Below are 24,627 nucleotides of genomic sequence, written 5' to 3'. Positions count from 1 at the left end.
ATTGACTCATGTTCAACTTGTGGTCTACTTGGACTCCTAGATCCCTTTCACATGTAGTTTCATTCAGCCAGGGGTCCTCCATCCTATATCTGTGCATTTCATTTTTTCGCTCTAAGTGCAGTACCTTACATTTCTCCCTGTTGAATTTCATTTTGTTAGCTTTGGCCCAGCTTTCTAATCTATTCAGATCATTTTGAATCTTGATCCTGTCCTCTGGAGTATTAGCTATTCCTCCTAATTTGGTGTCAACTTCAAACTTGATAAGTATGCCCCTAATTCTGTCCTCCAAGACATTGATAAAGATGTTGAACAGCACTGGGCCCAGGACAGAGCCCTGTGGGACCCCACTGGTCACTTCTCTCCAGGATGAAAAGGAGCCACTGTTGAGCACCCTTTGGGTTCGGCCGGTCAACCAATTACAAATCCATGTAACAGTTGGCTTGTCTAGCTCACATTTTACAAGCTTGTTTGCAAGAATGTCATAGAGAACCTTGTCAAAGGCCTTACTGAAATCAAGATATACTAGATCTATGGCATTACCTTCATCTATCAAGCTGGTAATTTTATCCAAAAAAGAGATCAGATTAGTCTGGCATGACATGTTGACTTTTTGTGGTTATGGAATTGCCTCTAGTAAAATCATTTACTCAGCATCTCCATTTCTCATTGAGCCTGGCTGGTTTGAACAGGGCTTCATAACCAAAAGGTGTTCTTCCTTTAAGAATGAGCCACAACATGGAAACTTTCTGTTTTGGGCTACAACTCTAACAGCCCCCCTAGGCAGAATGGCAATGCTGGCTGGATGATTCTGGTAACTGTCCAAACATGAAATCTTCCCAATCTCTGCAGTTACCACTAGGTCAAAGTTACCCCAGTTGTTACATTCCTCTTTTTAAAATCCTTTTAAGGAAGACAGACATGCTGTGGTTTGAACATTTAGAACACAATAAATTAAGTCAATTCTGAGAACAAATTGTGTAAAAGAGAGTTCTGGAAGCCCTTCAAGATGATCACTCTTTGTCAGTCACAAGCTGAGGAAGAATGTCACTTCCTCAAACTACATTTAAAAACAGGGTACAATGGAAATCAGAGTATAGTCGGCCTTCCATATCCACAGATTTTTTATCCATGGATACAAGCATCCACAGCTTGAAAATATTCAAAAAAATATAAATTCCAATATGCAAATCTTGATTTTGACATTTTATATAAGGGACACCTTTTTGCTATCCCTTGTATTTAATGGGACTTGAATATCCAGAGATTTTGGTATTCAAAGGGTGTGTGTGTGTGTGTGTGTCCTGGAAACAAACCCCAGAAGATGTCAAGGGCTGACTATACAGTGGAGGCCAGAAGAACCAAATACAGATTTACAAAAAGGGAAAAACCCACATTTGCATCATCTACTTTCCAAAACACAACCATGACACTCTTCATATTGTAAAACAAGTTACATCTGCTCAACTTGTTTAAAGTTCTCCTGTAAAAAGAGTTTATTGCAGGATATTAGACATCCAGCAGCCTTGGTCTATGTTAGTGGAAAACCTCTATGGTGAACTGCTTGTTACTTACACTGGTCATTCACATGCAGGCTTTACAGTTAGAAGGCATTAGAGTCATCTTTGGTTGAGGTTTTTAAAACAGAAAGTGGATGACCCTCTGTTAGGGATGTTTTTGTTGTAAAATTCTTGCACTGGCAGGGGTAATCTGTGATTCTATGGTTCCTATCTGTATATGTACAATACAATTTAACCAAAATTATAGTTCAGTATTTAGGGCAAAGACAAGCAAATGAGGCAGGCAAGAAAGGCCCCAGAGAGCTCTGAGTCAACTAACTAGGTACTTATAACTATAACAATATTAAAAAGGGAGAGAGGGATGACTAACTGTTCCTAATTTTCAACTTAACATGTAATTGAGATCAAATTGCTAGACTAATTATTGTAGATGCACCTGCTGAAGGCAAGGTTAGGTGGGGACATTTATCTTACTATGATAAATACACTACAGATACTGTATGTAACTTTGGGCAACATTTTAAAGGCAGTTGCAGTTTTAAAAATTATGTATTAGTATGGAAAGCATATGCCTTAGAGAATTGCTCTCCTTCATCAGCCACATAATGTCCAAGTCACTGTAAGATGTGGCCATCAACTCAGTTTATAATTCAACCACAACATTTGTTTTTCAACTTTAGACTTCTACAGAAAAGCTACCTTAAAAATGCAATACCTGAATGGATTGAAGCCAGTTACATAAAATGGGTCAAAAGAAAAATATGCATCAGTTGACACCAGTTCTGTCTTCTGACACTTGCGCATCATACAACACCACTTTAAATTGCTCACTTTTGCAGAGCTGTTTACCTTCAAAATGGATGCGCAGCAATAATGTCATTTTCAGGGACCTCCTGAGAACCACTGGAGGGTCACTGAGGATGACTGATGTAGTACATCCAACTAAAGAAAAACGTGCATCATAGCTATATGTCAACAATATGTCTCCCAGTGCAGGACCTTGGCCCACATTTTTCTATCTCAGGCAAACACTCAGAAACATCTACCAGCCATTCCTCAAACTGCTCCCTTTAGTAGGAACAGCCCATTCCTCTCTTGAATGCACATAGGAAACCTGAGTAGAAATGAAATGAAGCCAGACCAGTGATGCAAAAGTAGATCTTCAACAATTACTGTTAATAAAAGCAAGCACAGATGTTACATTACATGCAGGGTTAACTGCTGCTATACTGCACCCCTTACTAATGATCCTCCCACCCACATCAATATTAATAAAGTTTTTGTTGTTAACTGTCCTCGAGTCGACCCCAACTCATGGTGATCCTGTGTATGAGACATCTCCACTGCTTTGCTTAGGTCCTGTAGATCCACTGACCTTTCTGAGTCTAGCCAACTGATGCTTTTTCTGATACCTTGTACCTTTCCTAGCATTATTGTCTTTTCTAATGAGCCATGCCTTCTCATATAGCCAAAGTATGACAGCCTCAGTTTTGTCATCCTTTGGCTTCCAAAGAGAGCTCAGTCTTGATCTGTTTTAGGATCCATTTGTTTATTTTTTGGACTCCCCAGCACCACATCTCAAATGAGCTGATTTTCGTCCTATCTGCTTTCTTCAGTGTTCAGCTCTCACATCCATACATGGTAATGGGTAATACAATGGTTTGGACAATTATAACTTTAGTGGTGAATTGAGTTATCTTTACGCTTAAGGATTTTATCTAATTCCTTCATAGCTGTCCTTCCCATTCTTAGTCTCTTTCTGATATCTTGACTGCAGTCTCCATTCTGATCAATGTTTGGTCCAAGGTATGGGAACTCTTTAACTATTTTGATTTTGTCACTATCAAGGCTGAAATTGTGTAGATTCTCTGTGGTCATGATTGTTGTTTTCTTTATGTTCAGCAGTAAGCCTGCCTTTGCATTTTCTTCTTTGACTTTCCTTATTAATTGTTCCAAGTCTATGATGTTTTCTACTAATATTATGGTGTCTTCTCTATATCTTAGATTGTTGGTGTTTCACCTCCTATCTTCATTCCTCCTTCTTCTGAGTCCAAACCTGCTTTTCAAATGATATTTTCTGCATATTAGTTAAAGCAATAGGTGATAGCAGCCTTGTCATACCCTTTTGCCATTTAGAAACCATTATGTTTCTTCATATTCTGTTCTAACAGTAGCCTCTTGTCCTAAGTAAAGATTTCTCATCAGGACTGTCAGATGTAGCAGCACTTCCATTTCTTTAGGAGCATTCCACAGCTTTTCCTCCTACTTTAATTAACCATCTATTCTTTTCTGAAGATTCACAGCTAGTAGCTTATACCCAAGTGGTAACCACACAACAGAAGGCAGTATTACTACATGCTCTAGCTGTGATACAACTATATTACTAAGGTCACATCTCATGAACATCTTCTTCTAAATTATTAAACACTTTCCACAATCAGGAGCCAAAGCAAAGATGGAAAACTAGTACAGGTTCCTCTTTGACTGGTATGGCAAGCAGCAAAGGTGTCCCTGGGCCAAGAAGCGGTCCCAGGGCTGCAGAGGAGGCATCAGCAAGCCCTGGCCAAAAAGAAAAGCATTATTTGGGCTCCCTCGCCTCCAGGAAGACTGCTGGCTCCTGCTCCAACCTTTCAAATGAATAAGTAGGAGTGCCGCCATGGTGAAGGAAGAACCAAGAGTACACTCATATCTACCTTATAACAGACCTAGGAAACATTCAAAGGTACCAGCTTCCTTGGTGTCAGGTGACAGAGGAACAAAGCTGGGCATTCTCAGAATACTATTGGCATCTTCCTCCGGATGACATCTCTCAGCATTTTATGTAAATACAGTCGACCCTTGACATTCATGGGGGTTAGGGGCACAAGATCCCCTGCGAAAGTCAAAATTTGTTAATAAAGCAGGGGGTGAAGCAATGTGGACATGCACACTCCCATCTCCCTTCAGAAGCCGTAAACAGCTCCAGCCAACTCTCTGAGGCACTGCAAGGGCAGGGGAGTGTGCATTTGTGGCACCCTGCTTCCCTTCCAAGACTTCAGGGAGCTCTGAGGAGTTCTCTGTAGCCTTGGAACAACAGGATGGAGGGCACATTCACTTTGCCCAAACCCCTTCCCAAGGCAAGGTAGCTCTCTGGCCTGGAAAACGGTGGGGAATTATTTTCCCAAACTCCATCCCAAGGCAGATTGCTGCTTGGGGAAAGAGGCAGTACTCGATCCTGGAAAGGAAAAGGATTGGCATGCTCACACTTCCTGGCTTCTCCCTCCTGGGCTTTTTTCCTCCTCAGAGAAAAAGCCCAGGAGAGATGAGGAGGAGGAGCCTTGACCTCGTGAATAATCGAAACTGAGAGTGTCAAAGCCACAAATGTCAAGGGATGACTGTATTAAACATGCAGGGCCAAATAGTAATCTATATATCATATTATAGCCAGTATGATGTATCAAATGTAATATTTGGATCAGTATTATCAACCCGCTTGTGTTTGGCACTGGTACAATATAAGAGGCCTTTATGGCAGAAACTGCTCTGACACAACTAATAACAGAGCCTTTTAGATGCTTAGCTAAGACATTATTAATATATGAATGTGAGGTGTCCCCTTCTAAAAACAGCCGAGGAGAAATACAGGATATTTGGCTTTGCCTGAACAAGATTCGCTTTCTGAGAAGTAAAACATGGTTGGTGACCTGGTCTCCTCCAGATATTTTGGACTGTATTATCCCTGGCTACTGGCCAGGTTGCCTGGGGCTTTTGAATGTTTTGTCCAAAACATCAGAAGGGCACTAAGTTGCCCACCATGCAATGGAAAATGTACTCCTGCTCGCAAAACTATGCTAATTCTAAAGTAAAGTCTGCCTTCCTAAGCAACTGTTTGTAGGGGAGGCTAACACATGAAGTGGTCAGTGAGTAAATGATGCACTTCTACTGCTGAAGCTAAGTAGAGATTGGCTTGGGGGACCTACTGGACAAGACAGCCTACCTAAGAAGTAAGCAGAACTCAGCCCAAAACTCCTTAGAGGAAATTCAACTGATTATTTAAAAAACAAATAAAAGCAAAACTAATTGTCTTTGTTCACATAGACCTATCTTGAGTTAACTGCAGGAACATCTAGAATTCATATTTACAGCTAAACCAGCCCAAATTCTCTATGAGTAAAATGGGAAAAGATCACATCTTTGCACATATTCTAATGGGTAAAAAACAACTGTTCAACATGTCAGCTCATAAACGTGCTCCTCTTAACTGTTCACCCTATGGTGCTCCATCTCTTTGGGGAAACTGATTGAGCATTCACCATAAAACACACACAGAGAAATATCATACCAGTTTTTCTTGGAGTGCCCAAGTTCAGATGGCTAGTGGAGGACTGCATGCTTCAAAGTTCCTCCATGTTAAGAATTCTTTTTCAGCATTAGCCTGTCAAGAAGAGATTAGCAGAACACTTCTCCCTGGCATATAAACCTGGGGTTGTACTTAAGACTGCAATCTCCTATCTGCCACACGATATGGAACACCACAGCATAATGTTCACTGTAAGACTCCACCAGGTGTGTGGCCCTAATTTTTAAGCTAAAGGCACAAAACACCACTTAACATTATTGCTAATGTTGCACAGACCTCCACATTAGTGGTATCTCATTCCATTGTGTCCAGCCCTTTTAGTTTATGGTAAGAAAAGTCGCACATGCACAGTCTACAGGAAAAACAATCACAGCCAAGGAAGGGGAGGAGGTGTGTGAGATATGCCATAGCTAGGAAAAATGAATGCAGTTAGCCAGCTGGTGAGAGAGCGCCCAGGTACTCACTCCGGCCAGCGACTTCTGGATATTCTCCCTGGCTCTGGCAATGTCGCGTAGGATCGTGCTGGCTCCGTTCTCCTGCAAACAGTGCAGAAAGAACCAAGTGTTTTTTTAAAAAGGCAGATACAGATATAGGAGAAATTACTTAGGGTGGATCGCATAAAAGGAAGGGGAATGTTTAACTCTTTACAACAGCTAGCCATGGGAAAAAAATCACAAACAAGAAAATCCATCTGCTGAATGCAATGGCTATGCTGCCAGCAGCTACAGCCAGACAATTTTTTAAGAGAGAGAGAGATACCAGCTAGAGGAGTTGCCAGGCATCAGGCACTGGGACACTCCAACTGCCCACCAATCTCTGCATCTGTCAGATAGGCACAGCTATTTGCATCATATTCAACCCTGTCTTTGTTCCTGCTTTCATCAGTGAAGTTCTCTTCCATAGAAGGTACACAGGCAAATTTTGTACTAGCAAAACCATTTGCACACTCTGCTTTCTTGTTGTATGCCTTCAAGTTGTTTCCAGCTTATGGCAACCCCAAGGCAAACCTATCATGGGGATTTTCTTGGTAAAATTTGTTCAGAGGGGGGTTGCCTTTGCATTTCTGAGGTTGAGCGCATGTGAATTGCACAAGGCCACCCAGTGGGTTTCCTTTGTGAGCAGAGTTTCAAATCCTGTTCTCCAAAGTTCTAGGCTAACCATCAAACCACTACAACATGCTGCCCCCTTCCACATTGCACTACCTGCCCTGAATGAAAGTCTATAGGGTTGTTTATAAAGCTGAGAAACAAAATAAACCCAATCAAAATTTTCAACAAATTCTGGGAGACATTGCAGTATCAGGGCCTAGTATAGTTTATGTTATGGAGACTTATATTCCATTATCCAAATTATGCAAAAGGAGTATATATGATTATTTTGGATAATGTTCTGGCTGCACATCCCAAATGGTACTTCCTTTTTAGGGCACCATCTTCAAAAAGCATTAGTAGGAAATGAGGCACAGAAGGCAAGTCATCTCGTGCTAAACAAATTTAGAATGTGGAAGCCATGAGGGAGGAATAAGTTTGTACACAGCATTTCTTGATCATTGGAAAGCCATTCTCTGTTTTGAATGTCTAGCGAGCTATTGCTCACATGTTGCTAAACGCTTTTTCATCATGAGGATTAGCAACAGTTCTGTTTGGAAGACTGCATACTGCTCTTAGGAGCCATGGGTCTTATCATGACCTACTAGTGGGTTGGATCATGATGTGGGTTGTATCTTTTAATATAATAAATGTTGCTAGATCCTAAAAGTTTATATACTGTAAAATCCCATATCTGCAGGAGCAGTACTCATGCTTATACTTACCTACATCCCAAAAAATGTCCTCTTTAGGCATTTTCTAGGTGCACTTCTATAGTATGCCTACAGTGGAAGTTGACCATAGAGTCATGCGGACCTAGATTCCAAGGTGATCTCTCTAGGACTCTGTAGATCCTCTGGTGTGACTCTATGGTCACCTTCCACAGGAAATCATTCATTTTAAAAGGGTTCGCTACTATCCAGTTTTGCATTTCCATAGCAAGTCTGGGAACATATCCCCCATGGATACGGGGGGCAAACTTTATCCTGTGGCAGCACCTGCACAGTAAGAGGCTATGATATGCACGTGATCCCCTTATACACTTCTGTAGGAACTTGGACAATGGCAATATATATTGAATCCTATATCAGCACCTTCACAAACTCTGGCGCAGCCCCCCCCCCCCCATTACAGTCCACTCTCTCCCACACACAAAAATACATACAGTTTCTCAGTCAGCTCTCAGAACAGCTGTAATTGCTGGATAGCCCTATTAATATTGTTTCCCGTTTGTCCATCTGGTCAAGATTGCAAGACAGAGGTTTCTGGACAATCATGAAAACTTCAGAAACCAACTCTACTCCTCACTGAATCCCTGTGTTTAGGATGGTCTTGCCAAGATCAGGCTACGAGGGAAGTACAGCACCATGGTACATGGGGCATATGCATAAGAAGCAATGACTGATGAATCTTGAAGGCATACTTAGTCCTTGTCGTGGTACACAGCTGGTCTATCCTGGAAAGCACCAGTATAATCAATATTTGCTTGAACCAACGTCTTTTTAAATAGGCCGTTTATTTTCAGGATGTAGGACAAGGAGCAAGAGTCTTCTGTGTCTTTGATGGATGGCAGTTTCATTTCTTCAACTTTCTTTACTAAACAGGCAGTTTTCAGAATAAGTGTGAACCACTCTGTATCTAGAAGTTACTTGCACTCTTCTTTGCCACTGCAGATAGAACGAACTACTCTTCTTATATAGTCCATCTCTCTAAAAGATTCAAGTCTGTGTAAAGATAAGTAATTGCTCCTGGAAGGACATTTCTTATTCTCATAGAACTTTTAAGTGAATCAGGAGGCATTAAACATAGTGGTAAGATTCCAGCCAGTACTGTTCAGGCAATACACAGAAAGTCTTTTTGCAATTTTAAGCATCAACTTGTGGGGGGGAATCTTAGTCACTACTTACACATTTACTAACCTGGAGAAAGACAATAGTCAGAAATTTTGTTGGCACAAGAGCAAGCTCCATGCAAGAAAACATTCAGCTGTTGCAAAGCTGTACCGTTGCTTGTGTGCCCAGGCTTCACTGCATCTTTAATTTCAACCTGGGCTAATTTGGAGACTATATGATTATTATCCATAAGAAGAGGCTCACTTACACTTTTATGAACTTTGAAGAAAGCAAATGTATTGCATATGCAAATGTAGTAGTTTTGAATTAAGATTCATGGAAAAAATGCTGTTGCAGGTCAAAAGGAAAAACAATAGTTTGCCATCATCAAACAAATGGTACTTGTTTATGATCAGCAAGTATAATGTAGGTGTAAGAATTTGTTTCACCTCTTCTTTCCTTTAAGGTTACCTTCTATAAGTGAGTCAATGAACCTCTCAGAAAGCTGTTGTTTACACCCAAGGTTGCTGGGAACACGAGAACTTGCTGCTTTCATTAAGTCATCTTTGAGGCAGCCACTATAATGCTATTTAACACAGCTTGTACATTTAACAGCATGTGAGCACTGCAGGATCTTCCAAGTAAGATGGAAGATTGTGAAGCTGCTACCCAAAGACTGTCATGTTCACATTTAATAGGGATAGGCAACTAAAGTGGATGCAGAGGCCAGTTTTCTGCCCCTGGAATCTTCTGGGGCCTCAGATTGCCAACACTACCCACCAAAAATAAAAAAAAAATGGAAGTAGCCAGAAGTACATTTCTGGTTTTGAAAAACTGATAGATTTTTATATTGGACAGTGAGAGCAGGGGTGATGGGGTACAGCTTATTTACAGATGAACTGCCACTCTAGAGGCTTCCATGGGTCTCTTTTTGGCCAGAAAAGGACAGCCGAGAAAGTTGGAAAGGACAGCTGAGGCAGCTGGAAGAGTAGCAAGAAACAACTCTAGGACTGCACTTTGCCATCTCTGCATTATAAGAATGCATTGTAACAAGCCCCCCCCTCATCCTTCATGTAGAAGGGACAAAATGTGAAGCTTCCAGTTGCTGTTTGTAACCAATTAGTTTTCCACTTAGTATGAGTATCAGAATTTATGGGTTGTAGAAACTCAGCTAGCTGAACTAGAAGATCAGAAAATTATTGGATCCTGGGTTAACACCCAGTTTTGAACACATCCATTTTTCATATACAAACAAAATGAGAAACCAATGGGGTACAAACTACAGCTGAAGCCACAAATGGATTCCCTTCAACAGAAACAAGGGGAAAAGAACCTAGGTACCAATCCCTGTAATAATCTGTTTCTTACAAAGTTCATGTACTACCTGTGAATGCAGCTACTGCATCCTCACACCAGTACACAAGATGCTTTTATAATGCATAATTATACCCTAGCCAGCACTCTCAAGATAGTTGTTTTTAAACTGTAAGTTGCCTTGAGTCCCAATTTTTTTTTTGGGGGGGGGGGGGGAAAGGCAGAAGGCAAATAAATCATAGTTTTTCTTTTTTTTACAAAGACTGAACAACACAAAATTCCAAATATAAACAACAATGAATTTGGAAAGGGGCTGAGCTGAAAACATCTAGAAAAGAATATTTTCACAAACTGGAGAACATACCTAGTTAGGAAATCTTGCAACGTTTCCCGAAGAAGTAATAATTAGAGGGGAGTTTTTCTCCACCTCTCGTGTCTCCTTATCCCATTTCTGATCCACCCTCAGTTGTTTGTGATATCACTTAGGTCCATGGTGGTGAAACTATGGCACACGTGTCAGAGTTGGCACGTGAAGCCATTTTTGAGGGCATGCAGAGGGCAGGGAAGAGGAGGTGTGCACCTGTTTCTCCTCTTCCCCTCTGCCCTCCCTGGCCTTCAACTGTATCCATGGAAGTCCTGCCCCCAGAAGGCAGAGGTCCCACCCCCTGGAAGTCCCACCCTCAGCACTAGGTGACACCCGGTACAGAAACATCAAGTTTGGGCACTCAGTCTCTAAAAGGTTTGCTGTCACTGACTTAGGGTATAGAAGTCCAGGCAGAGAATGTCCCAGTTTCATTAAACCAACCAGTTCACCTCTAGGAAGGCTAAGCAGCTCTTCTCCCCAAACGTACGACAGATGGAAGACCTCTGCACCTTCAATGCTCTTGCACCCTGGGACATAGTCCAAGAAGCACTGAAGAATGTTTTAGAGCTCCCTGAATGCTCTTGCAAGCACAAGTCAAAAGTTCACTACTTATCCAAAAAGTGGCAGTTTGGCAAAGGTATGTTTGCAAACATTTTGAAAGCCTACACTGAATGTATACTCTAGGTGGGGCATTATTTTATTTATTTATATGGTATTTATTTATTCTGCAGATCCTTCAACCACAAACCAGTTTCTGAGGTTATGTGTCAGTGAGTACTAGCTGCCAGGTGGCAAATAGTATGATAGCAGTGTGCCTCTTGTGCTCTGATCCTGTTCTTCCCAGGTCCATATAGTTTACCAATGTGGGAAGTGAGACTAAATGGACTGTTGGTCTAATCCAAGATGATTATTCCAGTGCTCTGTAGAGGCTGGGCTGAGATTCAGCCTGAGCATACAGGTGCAATCTCCACCTATGCTAGATACACTGCAGCTTGCAAAATGGCCTACTGCTAAAACCACAGGATGCGGACATCTTACCTGCTGGCCAGAAGAGCTGAGAACTGGACCGTTCATTTGTTCATAGTATCTCTTTTCAGCATCATCATATTTGAACTTATCAAACCAAATCTTCTCATGCATGAGGAAGTTGGCTGCCATTTTCCTGCAAAGACAGAAGGGCCAAATAAATACCTAGGAATAATAAAGCACAGTATATCAAGATCAGCAAATCAAGATCTCCCTCCTCCCTTTTGGGCCAGTTCCAGTAACAGCCCCAGAGGGAAAGGCTTGTGTAGATGGGATTAGTAACATGCTGTTCATTCACTTAGCTCTAGCCTCTCTTTTCCATCACAGAGTGAACTAAACAAGTGCTTTTTTCAATTAAACCCATCTCAGACAAACATTAGCTACCTGAAAATCTACATACTCCGTAACACAACCACAATTTACAAGTATTTGCCTCAAAGAATATGCATCACTCTCAGAGACACTGTTCCCTGGGACTGCCTAGCCCTTCTTAAAATGGCAGACACAAACCTATCAATTCAAGAGGAGAGTGCTGACACGATATCTAGGGGCACCACGTAACAAGTGAATATACTGCCTCAGGGATACTGCATGGATACATGTACAACTTTTATCAGCAAAAAAAGAATTCTATGGAAGCATTTTAACCTTCCTCTGTGCCAGGAAAGACTGTATACACTCACTCAGTATAATGCAAAACCAAGCAGCAGGATGAATTGCAGGAGAACCAGCAAAAAGCATGGCAGTTCCTCCCACCCCTCTGGTAATGGCTTTCATTCTGGTTCATGGCTGTTTGTAAAAATACAGGTAAATTAAAAACCCCAAGGTCCTTCTGTAATATTACCTCTGTGTCTAAAAGGGAAGTACAGACACCCATAAAATGATGTCAGAATTTTGGATGCAGCAGTGAATTCAAAGTAAAGGGCAGTTAACACATTCTTTCACAAGCATGGGAATGGGAGATACAGAACATGGCAGATGACCATCTGGTTATTTTCAAGCAAGCAAATGAGAAGGTTCACAACACAAAAGAACTGTAGAGGATAAGAAAAGAACCTAACTTGAAGCACCACAATTTGCAATATGCTACTGAGTAATTTAAGCTGGGGGAAAGCAGCATAAAGCCAAAGAAAACAAACACATTTAAAGGAAATTTGAATGAGTTTAGTCCACTCACATATAACCAAGACCAACACTAACCAAACATACCTACCACTAAACAAAAACAAAAACACCACCAGAAGAGCAGAACATCCCTTTGCTAAAAGACACTTCTGAGTGCAATTTTTCTAGAATTAACTAAGAACTTTTTGTAACAGCCAGGAAGGGATGGCTACATTCACTGCAAGGATATTGCCTGAACAGCAAAGTGCTAGTCCCCCCTAAAGATAATGCTGTTCAAATATGCTTTCCTAAATTTTATGTAATCCAATGTCTTTTCAAAAAGTATGGTTATTTATAAGCTGAAGTGTTGCAAGATATTACTAACTGCAACCAAGAAAGCCAAATTATTAGAAAACTCCCTCTATTCTGATCTGGCAAACAATACACAAACATGGTTTGTATCCTGACTTGTATATATATATATATATATAATGGGCACACATACATACACAGAAAGTAGTTCTATATTTTAACAAAGAAGCTTGTCCACCTCTTTCTGACCCATTAGGTTTGAGAATTTACCCCAGAACAAACTTTTCCTACTTAGCATTAGACTCTGGTTCGCTCGAAGCCCTGGTAGAAGGTTGTGATGGCTCTCCTAGCATCGTCTCAGGCATTTTGGTGCCCTCTTCCTTGCTTGCCAGCTCTGAAGCTTTGGAGGCATAGTACTGTGCTTCAGCACTGTCATATGTGGGTTTGCTGAACCATGGAGACTCGCTATCCTTGTGCATGAAATACCAGGTAGGTGATGAGGGGACAGCGCCTTGAGATGAGACGGCAGAGAAGGCCACACTCCCCCTCTTGCCTCCTCCTGCCTGTTTCCCTGTGTTACGGCTCTTTTTGTCCTTCCGGCATCTCTTTGAAGACTCTGGCCCCACTTGCTCCTGCACCATCACCTTTCCTGGAGGGTGCCCATCAAACATGTTTGCATAGAAGCATCTCTCTGCATCATCATAGACTGGCTTCTCCAGCCACACTTCCGAAACCAGGGCCTGCAAACTGGACACCTGTGGTTTCCCATTTACTGTCTGGTTTGAAGCATCTGGAAGACTTGGACTGGTAAATGAAGCACTAGGTTGAACCACTGTATCTACAGGATGGGCTGGTGTTGAAGGAGTAGGTAGTCCAGTTGCATAGCCTTCATCTGGTGTTTTCTGCCCAATGCTGGTGTGCGACGGCACAGAAGGAAGCTCTAGGAAGTTTGGCAGAACCAGTAGGTGGGATCTTTTGACAAACATCTTCTCAGCTTCATCGAAGTTGAACTTATTGACCCAAACGTCCTGAATAATGTGGTGACAGGCCATCAGACTACCATGGTTGCAGCTTAATATGGTCAGGTTTTTTTGTGGCTCAGCACCACTTTGGATGAACTCTGCTTCTGACCATGGCACCAGGGCAGACTGCTCAGAAGGCAGCTTCTCCAAAGGTGCCTGCGAAAAAGTTTCCGTAAGTTTCTCCCAGTAGGCAGCTTCTGCCAGGTCATAAAGAGGCTTGTCAAACCATACGTGGTCAGCCAACAACCCGGCCAGGACAATATCTACTTTTGACTCTGAAGGCTTGGCTTTGGGTGAGGACTTCCTTTTCTTTTGCTTCCTTCTATTTCCTGCCCTTGGTAGGTCTTCTTTCAGCTCTTCCTCAGCAGGCTCCTCATGGCAAAAGCCATTTACTGCCACCATCTCTTGGCAGGTTCCAGCGGCAGAGGCTGCTAACGTTGCTTCTCGTTCATAGTGTAGCCTCTCCGCTTCATCGTATAAGTGCTTGTCCACCCAGAATTTCTCTGTTGCATAGAGCAGCTTTCTTGTCCTCATCTTCCAAATAGGCGGCAGCATTAAGAGACAAACACAATAATACAGATGCAGAAATAACTAAGACATACAAATGGAATACAGTAGGTTTTAGCCATTCCAAGACCCCAGGTTCTATCAATTATTTCTATTCACAGCTACTAAAATTAATGAAGCATTAAGGGCCTAGGAGTTTTGTGTTCTGTACTCAAAAACTCTGGATACACTGTTGTGCAAACTGCTTCAAACCAATTGCTTTAAAAGGCTGGGACATTTTACCATTTGCTGGTATACCAACACTGCTTTACTGCTATTACATAATGGGAAAACATCTAGAGAATTTTTGCAAGAGAATACTTCTAGCACTATACTCAAGATACAGGCCATAATCAGTTATTCCAACAGGAAAATCTGAACTGTTCTAAATCCAAGCTTGTCTCAATTAGAGAAAACCCACTGAAAATACTAAATTGCTGTAAAGGATGACTTAGAAAGTTCCCTTAATTTAATGGGTCCATTCTAATTAGAATGAACAACTGAATTTAGGTCTAGGGTCGCAATTCACACTACAGTAATAATCCATTCTGACACCATTTTAACTGCCATGGCTCAATGCAATGGAATTCTGGGAATTGTAGTTGTGTGAGACATTTAGCCTTCTCTGCCAGAGCTCTTTGGCCACAACAAACTACAAATCCCAGGATTCTCTAGCACTGAGCCAGGACAATTAAAGTGGTATCAAGCTGGATTATTTCTGCAGTGTCGATTTGGCCTCTGATTTTAGAAAAATCTTGTTTACTGTAATATGTGGGATGCCATCAGATCCACTAACAGAGAAATATCTTATTTTGGGCCAGAGTGGGTAGAGGAGATAGTATTAACCATGCCAAAATGCTCTAGTTGTTGGAAGATCAAAGACTGCTCAACACATGAACAGATGTTGGCCAAGCCCCCAAAAGAACCATCTTGTATTCTGTAAGTGGGAGCCAACAGACAATGTGTGACAGAACTTTCATCCAAAGGCTCACATTATGCTTATCATTCGTTGTCATTTTCATGTTAGCAGGTCAAATATCCAACAAGAATCAGAATTAAAATGGACAAGGTGCTTCGTATGAAAGAGGAGAATTCAAAATTTAATATTCTTATGCTTCTTCTGCAAGAGGATACATTCCTCACAAATATTAAAAGAGAGAAATCAACTAATGGCAACTGTTGAACAGTAAGCACAAAAGGAGAAATCTAACTTTAATTTAAATGCCAACCAGTGCACAGCTGACTGGTGTAATTCAGGTCCAAAACACACTGCAGAAATAACCCAGTTTGAGACTGCTGTTAACTGTTCTGGCTCAATGCTGGGCAATTCTAGGAAGTGTAGGTCTGTGAAAAATTTAGCCTCCTCTGTCAGAGAGCTCTAACGCCACAATGAAGTCCATTTCCCTGGATTCACTAGCACTGAACCAGGTCAGTTAAAGTGGCCTCAAAGTGGATTATTTCTGCAGTGTGTTTTGGATTTACGTCTCACCCCTTCAAAGTCCTAAGGAGGTTTTAAGGTGGCACAGGCTTGCACTGACCAGTTAATGGTAAAGCGACACCTTCTTCAATTTATTATTAAACATCTTTTTGGCTACTGTATTAGGTTCAAGGACTGTGAACATATAATTCCCATGAATTTTAAATTCTATTTAAAATTAACACTTGGCACCCTCCAAACCAGTGCAGGCTTTTAAATGAAACGTTATGTTTCCTATAAGCATTTTATTATGATTATTTCCTTACTTACTATTGGTTGAATTGAAATGGAATGCCCTTTTCAAACATTTGGGGGGAAATGAATTTCAACGCTGGTCCCATTGAAAACCTATGTATCCTGAGGTCATTGTAAGATGTAGAAACTCTTGGAGTTGTAAGAGCTAGATCCTGCGAGGAGCCCTTGGAAGAAATCTATAAAGAACTGTGGCTAGCAAATAGAAATGACATCACAATGCCACCAACAGCAAGAAAGCCAATGACTCACAGGAGTAATCTCTTGGCTCTATTGCAGATTATTTCCTCCATGCATGTTATGAATGCTGCAGCAAGCTAATTCCATATGTGTAGTATCCTCTATTTCCTAGTTTGAAAGTGTTTCTGGTATTGCATTGTTTGAAAGGGAATGAGCAGTCTGTCTGAGGCATAAAAGAGCTATAGGAGGGACGTTAACTGAGCTTAAAGAACAAAATGATGCTAAGGAATTTGGGGTACTAATGCAGAGTAAAGGATTTAAGCCACAGAGGTCTGGGTCAGGAGCAACTGGAAGGTAGAAATGGATAGGATATTAAACAAAGCATTAGACACCATTAAGGACTAGCGAACTTCCATACCGTTTGAATTAACTGAACTGAGGAAAGGAGCAGAAAGAAAAGTTCATCAACTTCTATTTTTTATTTGTTTCCAAGATGTGTCAAAATACACAAAACCATAGGCATCCTTCCACCCTAAGATCCAGTTCTGGCTATTTAGAAAGAGAAATCATTACTAGTAAATGGGTTTTGTAAGAATGTCTGATGAAAGATGTGTTGGTTTTTAATTAAAAACAAAGTCTACACTACTGTTTTCATGCTTTAGGTTTTTTTTGGGTGGGGGAGCGGACTGGAACCATGAGTTTTAATGAGTTTAAGCTAACTAGAATTACTGTATCTACCAAGCTACTCTGTAAGGCCTGTGTACCCTGAAAGGTGTGTTTAAAATAATTAAAGAACAATTATGAATATTAAATGGTGAACAGCACTTAGTATCAGGTGGAATATTCAACATGCTTTTTCAGAACATAATCCACATTACTGTAAGTGTATTTTTACCCTCAGTGTGCTAACTGCATAGCTATAGTTTAAGGCTTATCTTTATCTACTCATAAGGCACTCAAGGTTTGGATCCTACCTAGTCCTCTGATAGTACCTGTCGCAATGTCTTCTGAACTCTACAGACCTTGAACAACTCTGATGGCTAATAGTACACAAAAAGGTTATTCAGCCACTACTAGGCAACTGTGGAACTCCCACTAGAGGAGTCAAAACTGTCAAACTATGATGCTGAATGCCTCCTGGAACCAGCAAGAAGCTTTCCTGCAAGAGCTGGTTTTTATAGGCAGTTTTTCTCTCACAGGCATTACCTGCTGTAAGCCCTTGGGAAGGGGCATGAAAGGAAAGGTAGCACACACACCCCTAAGAGGCAATAAAGACATCTGCAGCAGCTTTCCTAATCTAGGTGGAAATTCATTTGTCATTAGAAGGATAAAAGCATTACCAAAAAGAAGTGGTTATTACAAAAGTAACACATCCCTTATCAAAATTAGATACTATCCATGCCACCTCCCCCAAAAGCTCCAGCATCAAAATGGCAGCCATAACTGCAAGATGAATATATGCAAGTTGCCACAGTTATCAATTGTCTCGCAAGCAAGATCTAGTAGACTTGTCTTAGAGGGACTCACTTTTCATACGAACTTACCAAGTGAGAAAAAGATTACTGAAAGCAGGTACTTACTTTTTTAGTTCCTAGGACAGCATTAAGAAATAAGAAAATTAAGTAAAGTAAGAAAATTTTGCTTAAAGAGATGCAGCAGCCAAAGAGTGAAATCACCAAGGGATCCAGAAAGGCAAAACTCTAATACTACAGTAATATAGAGCTTTAAAAATTAATTAGACACTGCTTATTAGCATGCAGCAAGCAGGAGTCTATCATACTACTTCAGGAAAGTTTTTTAACTCATTAAAAATCAGCTGAAGCAGACTCTTCTTGTTGTATAAAGTCATTCTACAAGAGGATGCCCGAGTTAGAAGGAAGAAGCCCTCCCTCAAACCCTGCCTTGTAAAGTTCACATCCCCAGCACAAGAAGCAAATAGTTTCCAAGGCTAGACAGCTGTATTTGGTTTAAATGCACATTCTTTTTTTTAAAAAAAACAGAGACAAGATAAAAAATTTTTGCAAACATGTTTTAGAAAATAACCACAGCAGCACTTAAACAAAAATAGTTTTAAAATAAGTGAACTACTTCCATGAAACTGGATTTCAAAATTTTCAATCATTTAAAATTATAAATAGTGATTTGTTCTTGGAAAATAAATGTATTTATTTTAGTACATTTTTAATAATCCACTAGAGAACAGTATTCAGACCAGCTCTCATTGAAAACATTAACTTCCTTACCAAAAACAAAGACATAGCTAGCTGTGTCAATCTGGAAAATCAGTGTGTAAAGTGACCTTGTAGCACCTTTGCTATAAGACCCCTTTGCACATTAAAAGCAAATACAATCCATACTCAGGTGGATTCAGTAATATTTATAGTTCATTGTTTTGTGGCTGTACAATAACTTCAACACAGGTGTTTCTTTAAAATCAACTATACTTTTTACAATTACTTTTAAAATTTTAAAAATTCAAGTCAAAGAGCATTGGTCTTCTTATATGGTTTCTGGTAAGTTGTTAAACTTTGTTTCACCCTACTTTTAAAGGCAAAGAATGCATGGTCTCTCCTTTAATTAAGAGCTGGATGACAGATTTATGACAATATGGTTGGAGGCCCAGAATAATTTCTGAACACGAGGATTTACTTTGCTGAGATTTGGATAAGGAAATGCCATTAGGCATTTTATGATTTTAAAAAAGAGATATCCAAAGAGCTTCAGAGGTTTGTATGCGATAATGAACACAGAATTGCAGTCATTCCATCTGGGGAGATATAGCACCCTGCGCATAACTCCAGGCACACTATTGGGAAATATAGCCACCTTCTTTCAATTTAAACTGAAAGGGGCCACTGTTATTTCTCACCCCAAGACTACCATTGACCATTTTAAAAAGCATTGTTGTTCTTCCACCAGAACCACCCAACTTAGAGAGGTAGTTAATCTCCTGAAACAAAAACACCTCAAAGGCTAAAAAACTGCCCTAAGCTTTTTGGGAATCAGATGAAGCTGCCGCCAAACAAAACCTGTTAGTCTTTACAATTACATGGCTATCTCAACTGTTTCCCCATCCCCTAGAAGACACAGAAATCTGAGGCATGAACAAAAATGTATTTTGTTTGAAGCACAGGATGCTGACAGCTGGATGTTGGTTCTCTCTCTTTTTGCATCTAGCACTGTCACCTGCTTTAGCTGCAGGCTTGGGGACTTTGCTCTTAAACTGGAGACTTAAATTCTTAAGCTTAAACTGGAGGCTAGTCTACCCTCTGAATATTTTGTTCATCTTTTTTCTCTACTTCAAAGTTCTATCCTAAAGCCTGGACTAGGTTTGCATTCTTAGGGAATACATATTAAGTTCAAGGAAGGATTGCATAATTAGGGGAGAGGGAAGACAAACCATCTTTACAGGCCATAAACAGAACCATATTAATCTTTGGTTTCAATGAACCATCTTCAGCAAAGAGCTACACACAAAAGCCATTCTGAACATAGCAACAGGCCTTTACAAACCTCCTTCATCCTAACATCACAACATGTTCCTACAAAGATTTTAAAAAACCCACAACAGCTAAAACTCTGCGCATAATCTAGAAATAAGACAGTGGGACTTACTTGGAAGTAAATCGGAGAAAGGCTGGGATGCCCATGCTAAATCAGCTAAGTGTTCATTCATATAAATGTTACATATCTGGAAGCAGATATAAATATCTCTTGCCATTCAGATACATGGACAGTGTCTGTGCGCACTCTTTGTTCAAAGCCAAATGCCAGGAATGAGAATTCCCATGCTTGGGGGTTCACTGGTTGTGTTTGTCCCCATAAATGTAGGCCTGAAGAGGGAGAGTGAGTGGTGACTGCTCATATATACAGAAATTATGCAAGCGATTGGAGTGTATAAACTTCTTATGAATGACTGACACATCAAAATTGGTGTGTCACATTCAACTTTCTTAGGTAAGCATCCAAGACTAAACCATGAAGTCAGCACAATGTCATATATTGTGTTAGCACTACAGATGCATTTGGCAGGCTTGGTATTACTAATGTATGTAATTTAATAAGTGCCATTATTTATTGCCTAAAAAATTCAAGAATACATTATTTTGCCAGGAAATATGAGAAGCACATTAAGGACAATGGAGGGAGAATCCCAGCATTCTCTGAAACATGTTCACTATGTCCAAGGTGTTTTGTGGACCACCGCTCCCATGAAATATCTCCCCAGTAATAATCATACATTGTGAAGGGCTGAGTTCAATAATGACATATCATGACATATCATGCAACACGCAGACATGTCAGACTGGCAAAAATATTTAGGACTGTTTGAAAGTCTAGCAATGCAATCTTTCACTCAAAAGCCCTTCCCATAAAAATAAAGATAAGGAAGGATAAGACATCATTTCACTGCCTATCAAAACAATCCGAGAATAGCTTCATTCCCTCTAGAAATCCAGACATTTCTGAGTAAAAGCCTGAAGGTGATCACTAAAAAATCCCATAATGATTAGCTCAGGAGGAAGGGGAAAATGACATGAGACAATATCGCTCCCCCCCCCCAGCCCCTATTAAAAGGAAGGTAGAAGAAATATAACAGTGAGTTCAAAAAATACCTATCAGAAAGAAAAAATGCATTCTCTTTTTTAAAAATAGCAACAAGAAGTACATTTCTATATTGCTTCTCAGTGAAGTCAGCACTTTCTAAGCGGTTTCCAATCTCAGCCTGAGGTTAAAAGCCTTAAAATGTCAAAGAATACAACCATAAAGGTCAGTTGAAAGGGGTCGAGGGAGCAAGAAAACGAAATACAACTTCAAAGACAAAAGGATACACAAACAGCAAACATCATATAATGGAGACTAGGAAATATACACAAATGGCCAATACTTTCAAATAGTTTTGTGATCTGATCAGTAAGAATGCAAAGCCAGAATTGTGATAAGCATGGAAATGCAGTAATGCTGCAGGTTTTTTCATGGCCACAACAGATGCTGCAACGACTCAGATTACAAAGATGGGAGCAAAAATAAAGGCAAGATTATTGACTTAATCTCAGGCATTCAGAATTAGGAAGCCAAGCGCAGCTGAATTTATTTGGAAATGTAGAGAAGGAAGACCGCTGCAAACTTCAGTCACTGCAAGATATTAAAAGGTGTGCATGTCATGCATTCAATAAAGGCTGTTTCTATGAGAATACTTCGCTATTTTTATCGCAAACATCTTTTGCAGGAAGAGGGTAAAACCAAGGCCACCAAACAAAGATGGGGTTTTGTAGATGTGTTTACTTTTCTAATTATAATTTTTTAATTAAAATATCCATTCCATGTCTCCTTTTTGGCAATGTAACATTAAATCAATAATTAAAACTATAGAAAGCATATGTATGTTGTTATTTTACATTGTTTATCAAATGAAACTGTTAATATTACCAAACATTTGTACCATGGTAATATTATGATCAATATTATGAATATTCTGATCAACTTTGGCTCAAAATGTGTTGAACTTTCTAACTGTTTACATATCTGCAGTTTCTCAGAGAAACTATACTCATTTATAAAACTCCGGGATTGTTTTTTTCATATACTCCCTCCGGATGAATTACAATATAATCTGAGATTAGACTGATCCATGAAATAATGCACCGGAAAGAGCTACAAGAGCAGAGGACAAAACTCTGATGTCCAAAGGCAGTATGTCTATCAGCCTGCAAGTCTTCTTTGCAAGCATTGCAAAGGCTTCTGGTAGGACACTGGTTTCTAGTTTGCTGGAATTACTACCTTTTTGAGATGATTCAGAAAAGTAGTGTTTCAGATCCTGTCTGGGAGAGACTAGACCTGAAAAGGTTATTGGTTACAAACCAGTAAAACGTCAGAATCAAATCAGGGAACCTGAGGTTCAGATTCCAAGGAAATCAAGAAAGCATATATGGCCCTAGCACCCTCCTCCACCTTGATTCACAATGTCAGCTGCTAATGCTAAGTGATGGCAACTCTTCTGAAGACATGCCAAAGAGTATGCTATATCCTTTATTCAGTTAGTCTCAAAAGGGAGACAAGATCCCTTTGCATTCTGATAATCCAAAATAAGATAAAAATTATCCAGTGGGTTTTAAGTCATAAAGAAAAGTCTTGTGAAATGTTTAGCGCTAGCAAGTTTTATTTGGCACAGAAAGCAGAGTCTACTACATTAAATGCATCAAATGTTTGGACTCAATGGCCCTTGAGGTTTCTTCCAACTCTGTTGTTCTATGAAATGTTGCCTCCATTGGCACATAATGTATACTACCTTGAATGGGAGAAGGATATCAGGCAATAAGAAGACAAAACATACAAACAGTGACAATTAATTCTACAGTTGTGTATTAAACAAAGAGAAGTTGGGATGTAGTCTGCAGTCCACAAAAGCTTGTGCCAAATAAAGCCTGTTAGCCTTCAAGGTGCCAAAAGATTCTGCAAACAGCTGAGTAAGGACCATCTCCGTGGCTCTCAAAGGGCAAAACACTGCACCAAGCCTTGCCTCAGCCCTAGAAGAAAGGCCAGCGTCATTCTCATAAAGCAGACGGTGAGGCAGCATCTTGCCTAACACAACTATTGGGATTTCACAGCGCACTCTCTCCCTTTTCCTCTCTATAAACAGGGTGTCCCCCCAAAACATATGCACCCTTTAATAGCTCGTAGTAGCTATGGTGAAGGTTATGTACAGTGGGCCCTTGGTATCTGTTTTTGATCCGAGATTCCCCACGGACACCAAAATCCATGGATGCTCAAGTCCCATTAAATGCAGTGGCAGAGTAAAATGGTGCCCCTTCCATAAAAGGGCAAAATCGAGATTTGCTCTTCATTGGATCCAGGGAGGAAAAAATCCCCCAGATGCAAAGGCTGACTGCAGATACATTGATACTGAAGAACTAAGGGCATCATGGGAAAAGCTAGGCTGACTGGGTGCATCATGGGCACAGCACCATCCCCAGGTGCATTGTGGGTAATGTTGCCCTACCCAAGTGCACCATGGGAAAAGGCATCCTGTCCAGGGGCATCCTGGGTGAAGCAATATCCGCAGCTGCATTGTGGGTACAGTGGTATGTCCAGGTGCTTTATGGGTAACGGGGCCATGCCCAAGCCCATCATAGGCACGGCCACATTACCCTGCCTAGGTGCATCATGGGTAATGTTATATCCCCAGGTGCACTGTGGGTAATGTTGGCATGCCCAGGTGCATCATGGGAAAAGGGGGCCACCGGGGATCCGAAGCCAGGCCCAAAGCGCGGGAAGAGGGAAAGGGAAGGGAAGCTCGCGCGGTGCATGACGGGATGCATGAGGGGGTCCCGAAATCCCCGACTCCCCCCGCCCAGCGTTGCTTAGCAACCCCATCCCCTTTAAGAGCCCCGCCCCTCAGCCTGAGGTAAAAGGAAGGCGCTACTCACGCGTTAACAGCAAATAACACTAATAATAATAATAATACTGTAATAACGATAACCACAAAAATAAATCCGGAGGCGGAGGAGGGGCTCCGCTCGGTCCTTCGGCCGGAAGGAAAAGGAGGGCCGCACGCGCCGCGCGGGGGCTTCTGGGTAAAAGCGGCTCGGCCCCCCTGGGAGAAACCAATCGTTCCCCAAAAGAGGGGGAGGCTGTTCACTGTGTATGAGAGACAAACGAGAATCAAGGCGGGGACTGAGGGAGAACAAAAGACTGGCGTGTTCTGTGTGTAAGGATTGGTCGTGTGGGTACAAATTAATAGGGGGGTTTGCTTTGTTTTTCACCCCCTTTCTCCTCCCCCCTCAGAGAGGGACGCAATGGAACAGCCCAGGAGTGGGCGAGACCAAGAAGTGAGAGTGTGTAGGTTAAGCCAACCGCCTCCACGACCTCATTCTCCAATCACTCCCATGAGATTTTAGAAAAATAAATATTTCACTCGTCATTTAATTGGTAGAATTGGCTAAAAGGGAGGGGGAAAGAGGTAAATCGTCCCCTCTAAATCCGCCACGTTGGAACAGTCCGAGGGAGAGGCGGGGAGACTCCAAAAGGGAGGGAAGGGGAAGAATCCAAAATCCAATAAGGGGGGGGGGAGGAGGAGGAGGAGGCAGAGGCCATTCCGTGGCGCATGCGCACTGCGTGCCTTGCATTCCATGGCGCCTGAGAGACAAAAGGAGGGAGCTTCCCCTCCCTTCCCCCCTTATGACGCTCTGAGGCTTTCTGAGGCCTGGTTTTGAGGCATTTTGGTCGCCAGGGAGTTGCCTTTTGCTTTCCTGGC

General features: G+C 41.2%; 1 protein-coding gene across 5 annotated transcripts in view; it reads right to left on the bottom strand.

Annotated features, from left to right (window-relative positions):
- The window catches only part of EEF1D (eukaryotic translation elongation factor 1 delta), a 32,708-nt gene extending 8,787 nt beyond the window's left edge, over nucleotides 1-23,921 (bottom strand). Inside the window, exons 1-4 of one of the 5 annotated variants that reach the window (XM_089518084.1) lie at nucleotides 17,954-17,964; nucleotides 13,188-14,452; nucleotides 11,493-11,616; nucleotides 6,321-6,392 (exon numbers count right to left, since the gene is read on the bottom strand). In XM_089518084.1, the coding sequence (XP_089374210.1) occupies nucleotides 6,321-6,392; nucleotides 11,493-11,616; nucleotides 13,188-14,452 (1,461 nt within the window). In that variant the 5' untranslated portion in view covers nucleotides 17,954-17,964. Of the gene's footprint in view, nucleotides 1-6,320; nucleotides 6,393-11,492; nucleotides 11,617-13,187; nucleotides 14,803-17,953; nucleotides 17,965-23,800 lie in introns of those variants that run through there. The other 4 variants (XM_089518089.1, XM_089518085.1, XM_089518086.1 and 1 more) reach the window with 4 other exon arrangements.
- Nucleotides 23,922-24,627: the final 706 nt, after the last annotated feature.

This window comes from Sceloporus occidentalis, unplaced genomic scaffold (assembly GCF_023333645.1).
Source record: "Sceloporus occidentalis isolate IW3139 unplaced genomic scaffold, rSceOcc1.0.p SCAF_3, whole genome shotgun sequence".
Classification (NCBI taxonomy): Eukaryota; Metazoa; Chordata; class Lepidosauria; order Squamata; family Phrynosomatidae; genus Sceloporus; species Sceloporus occidentalis.
This window is presented reverse-complemented; position numbering and strand designations above follow the sequence as displayed.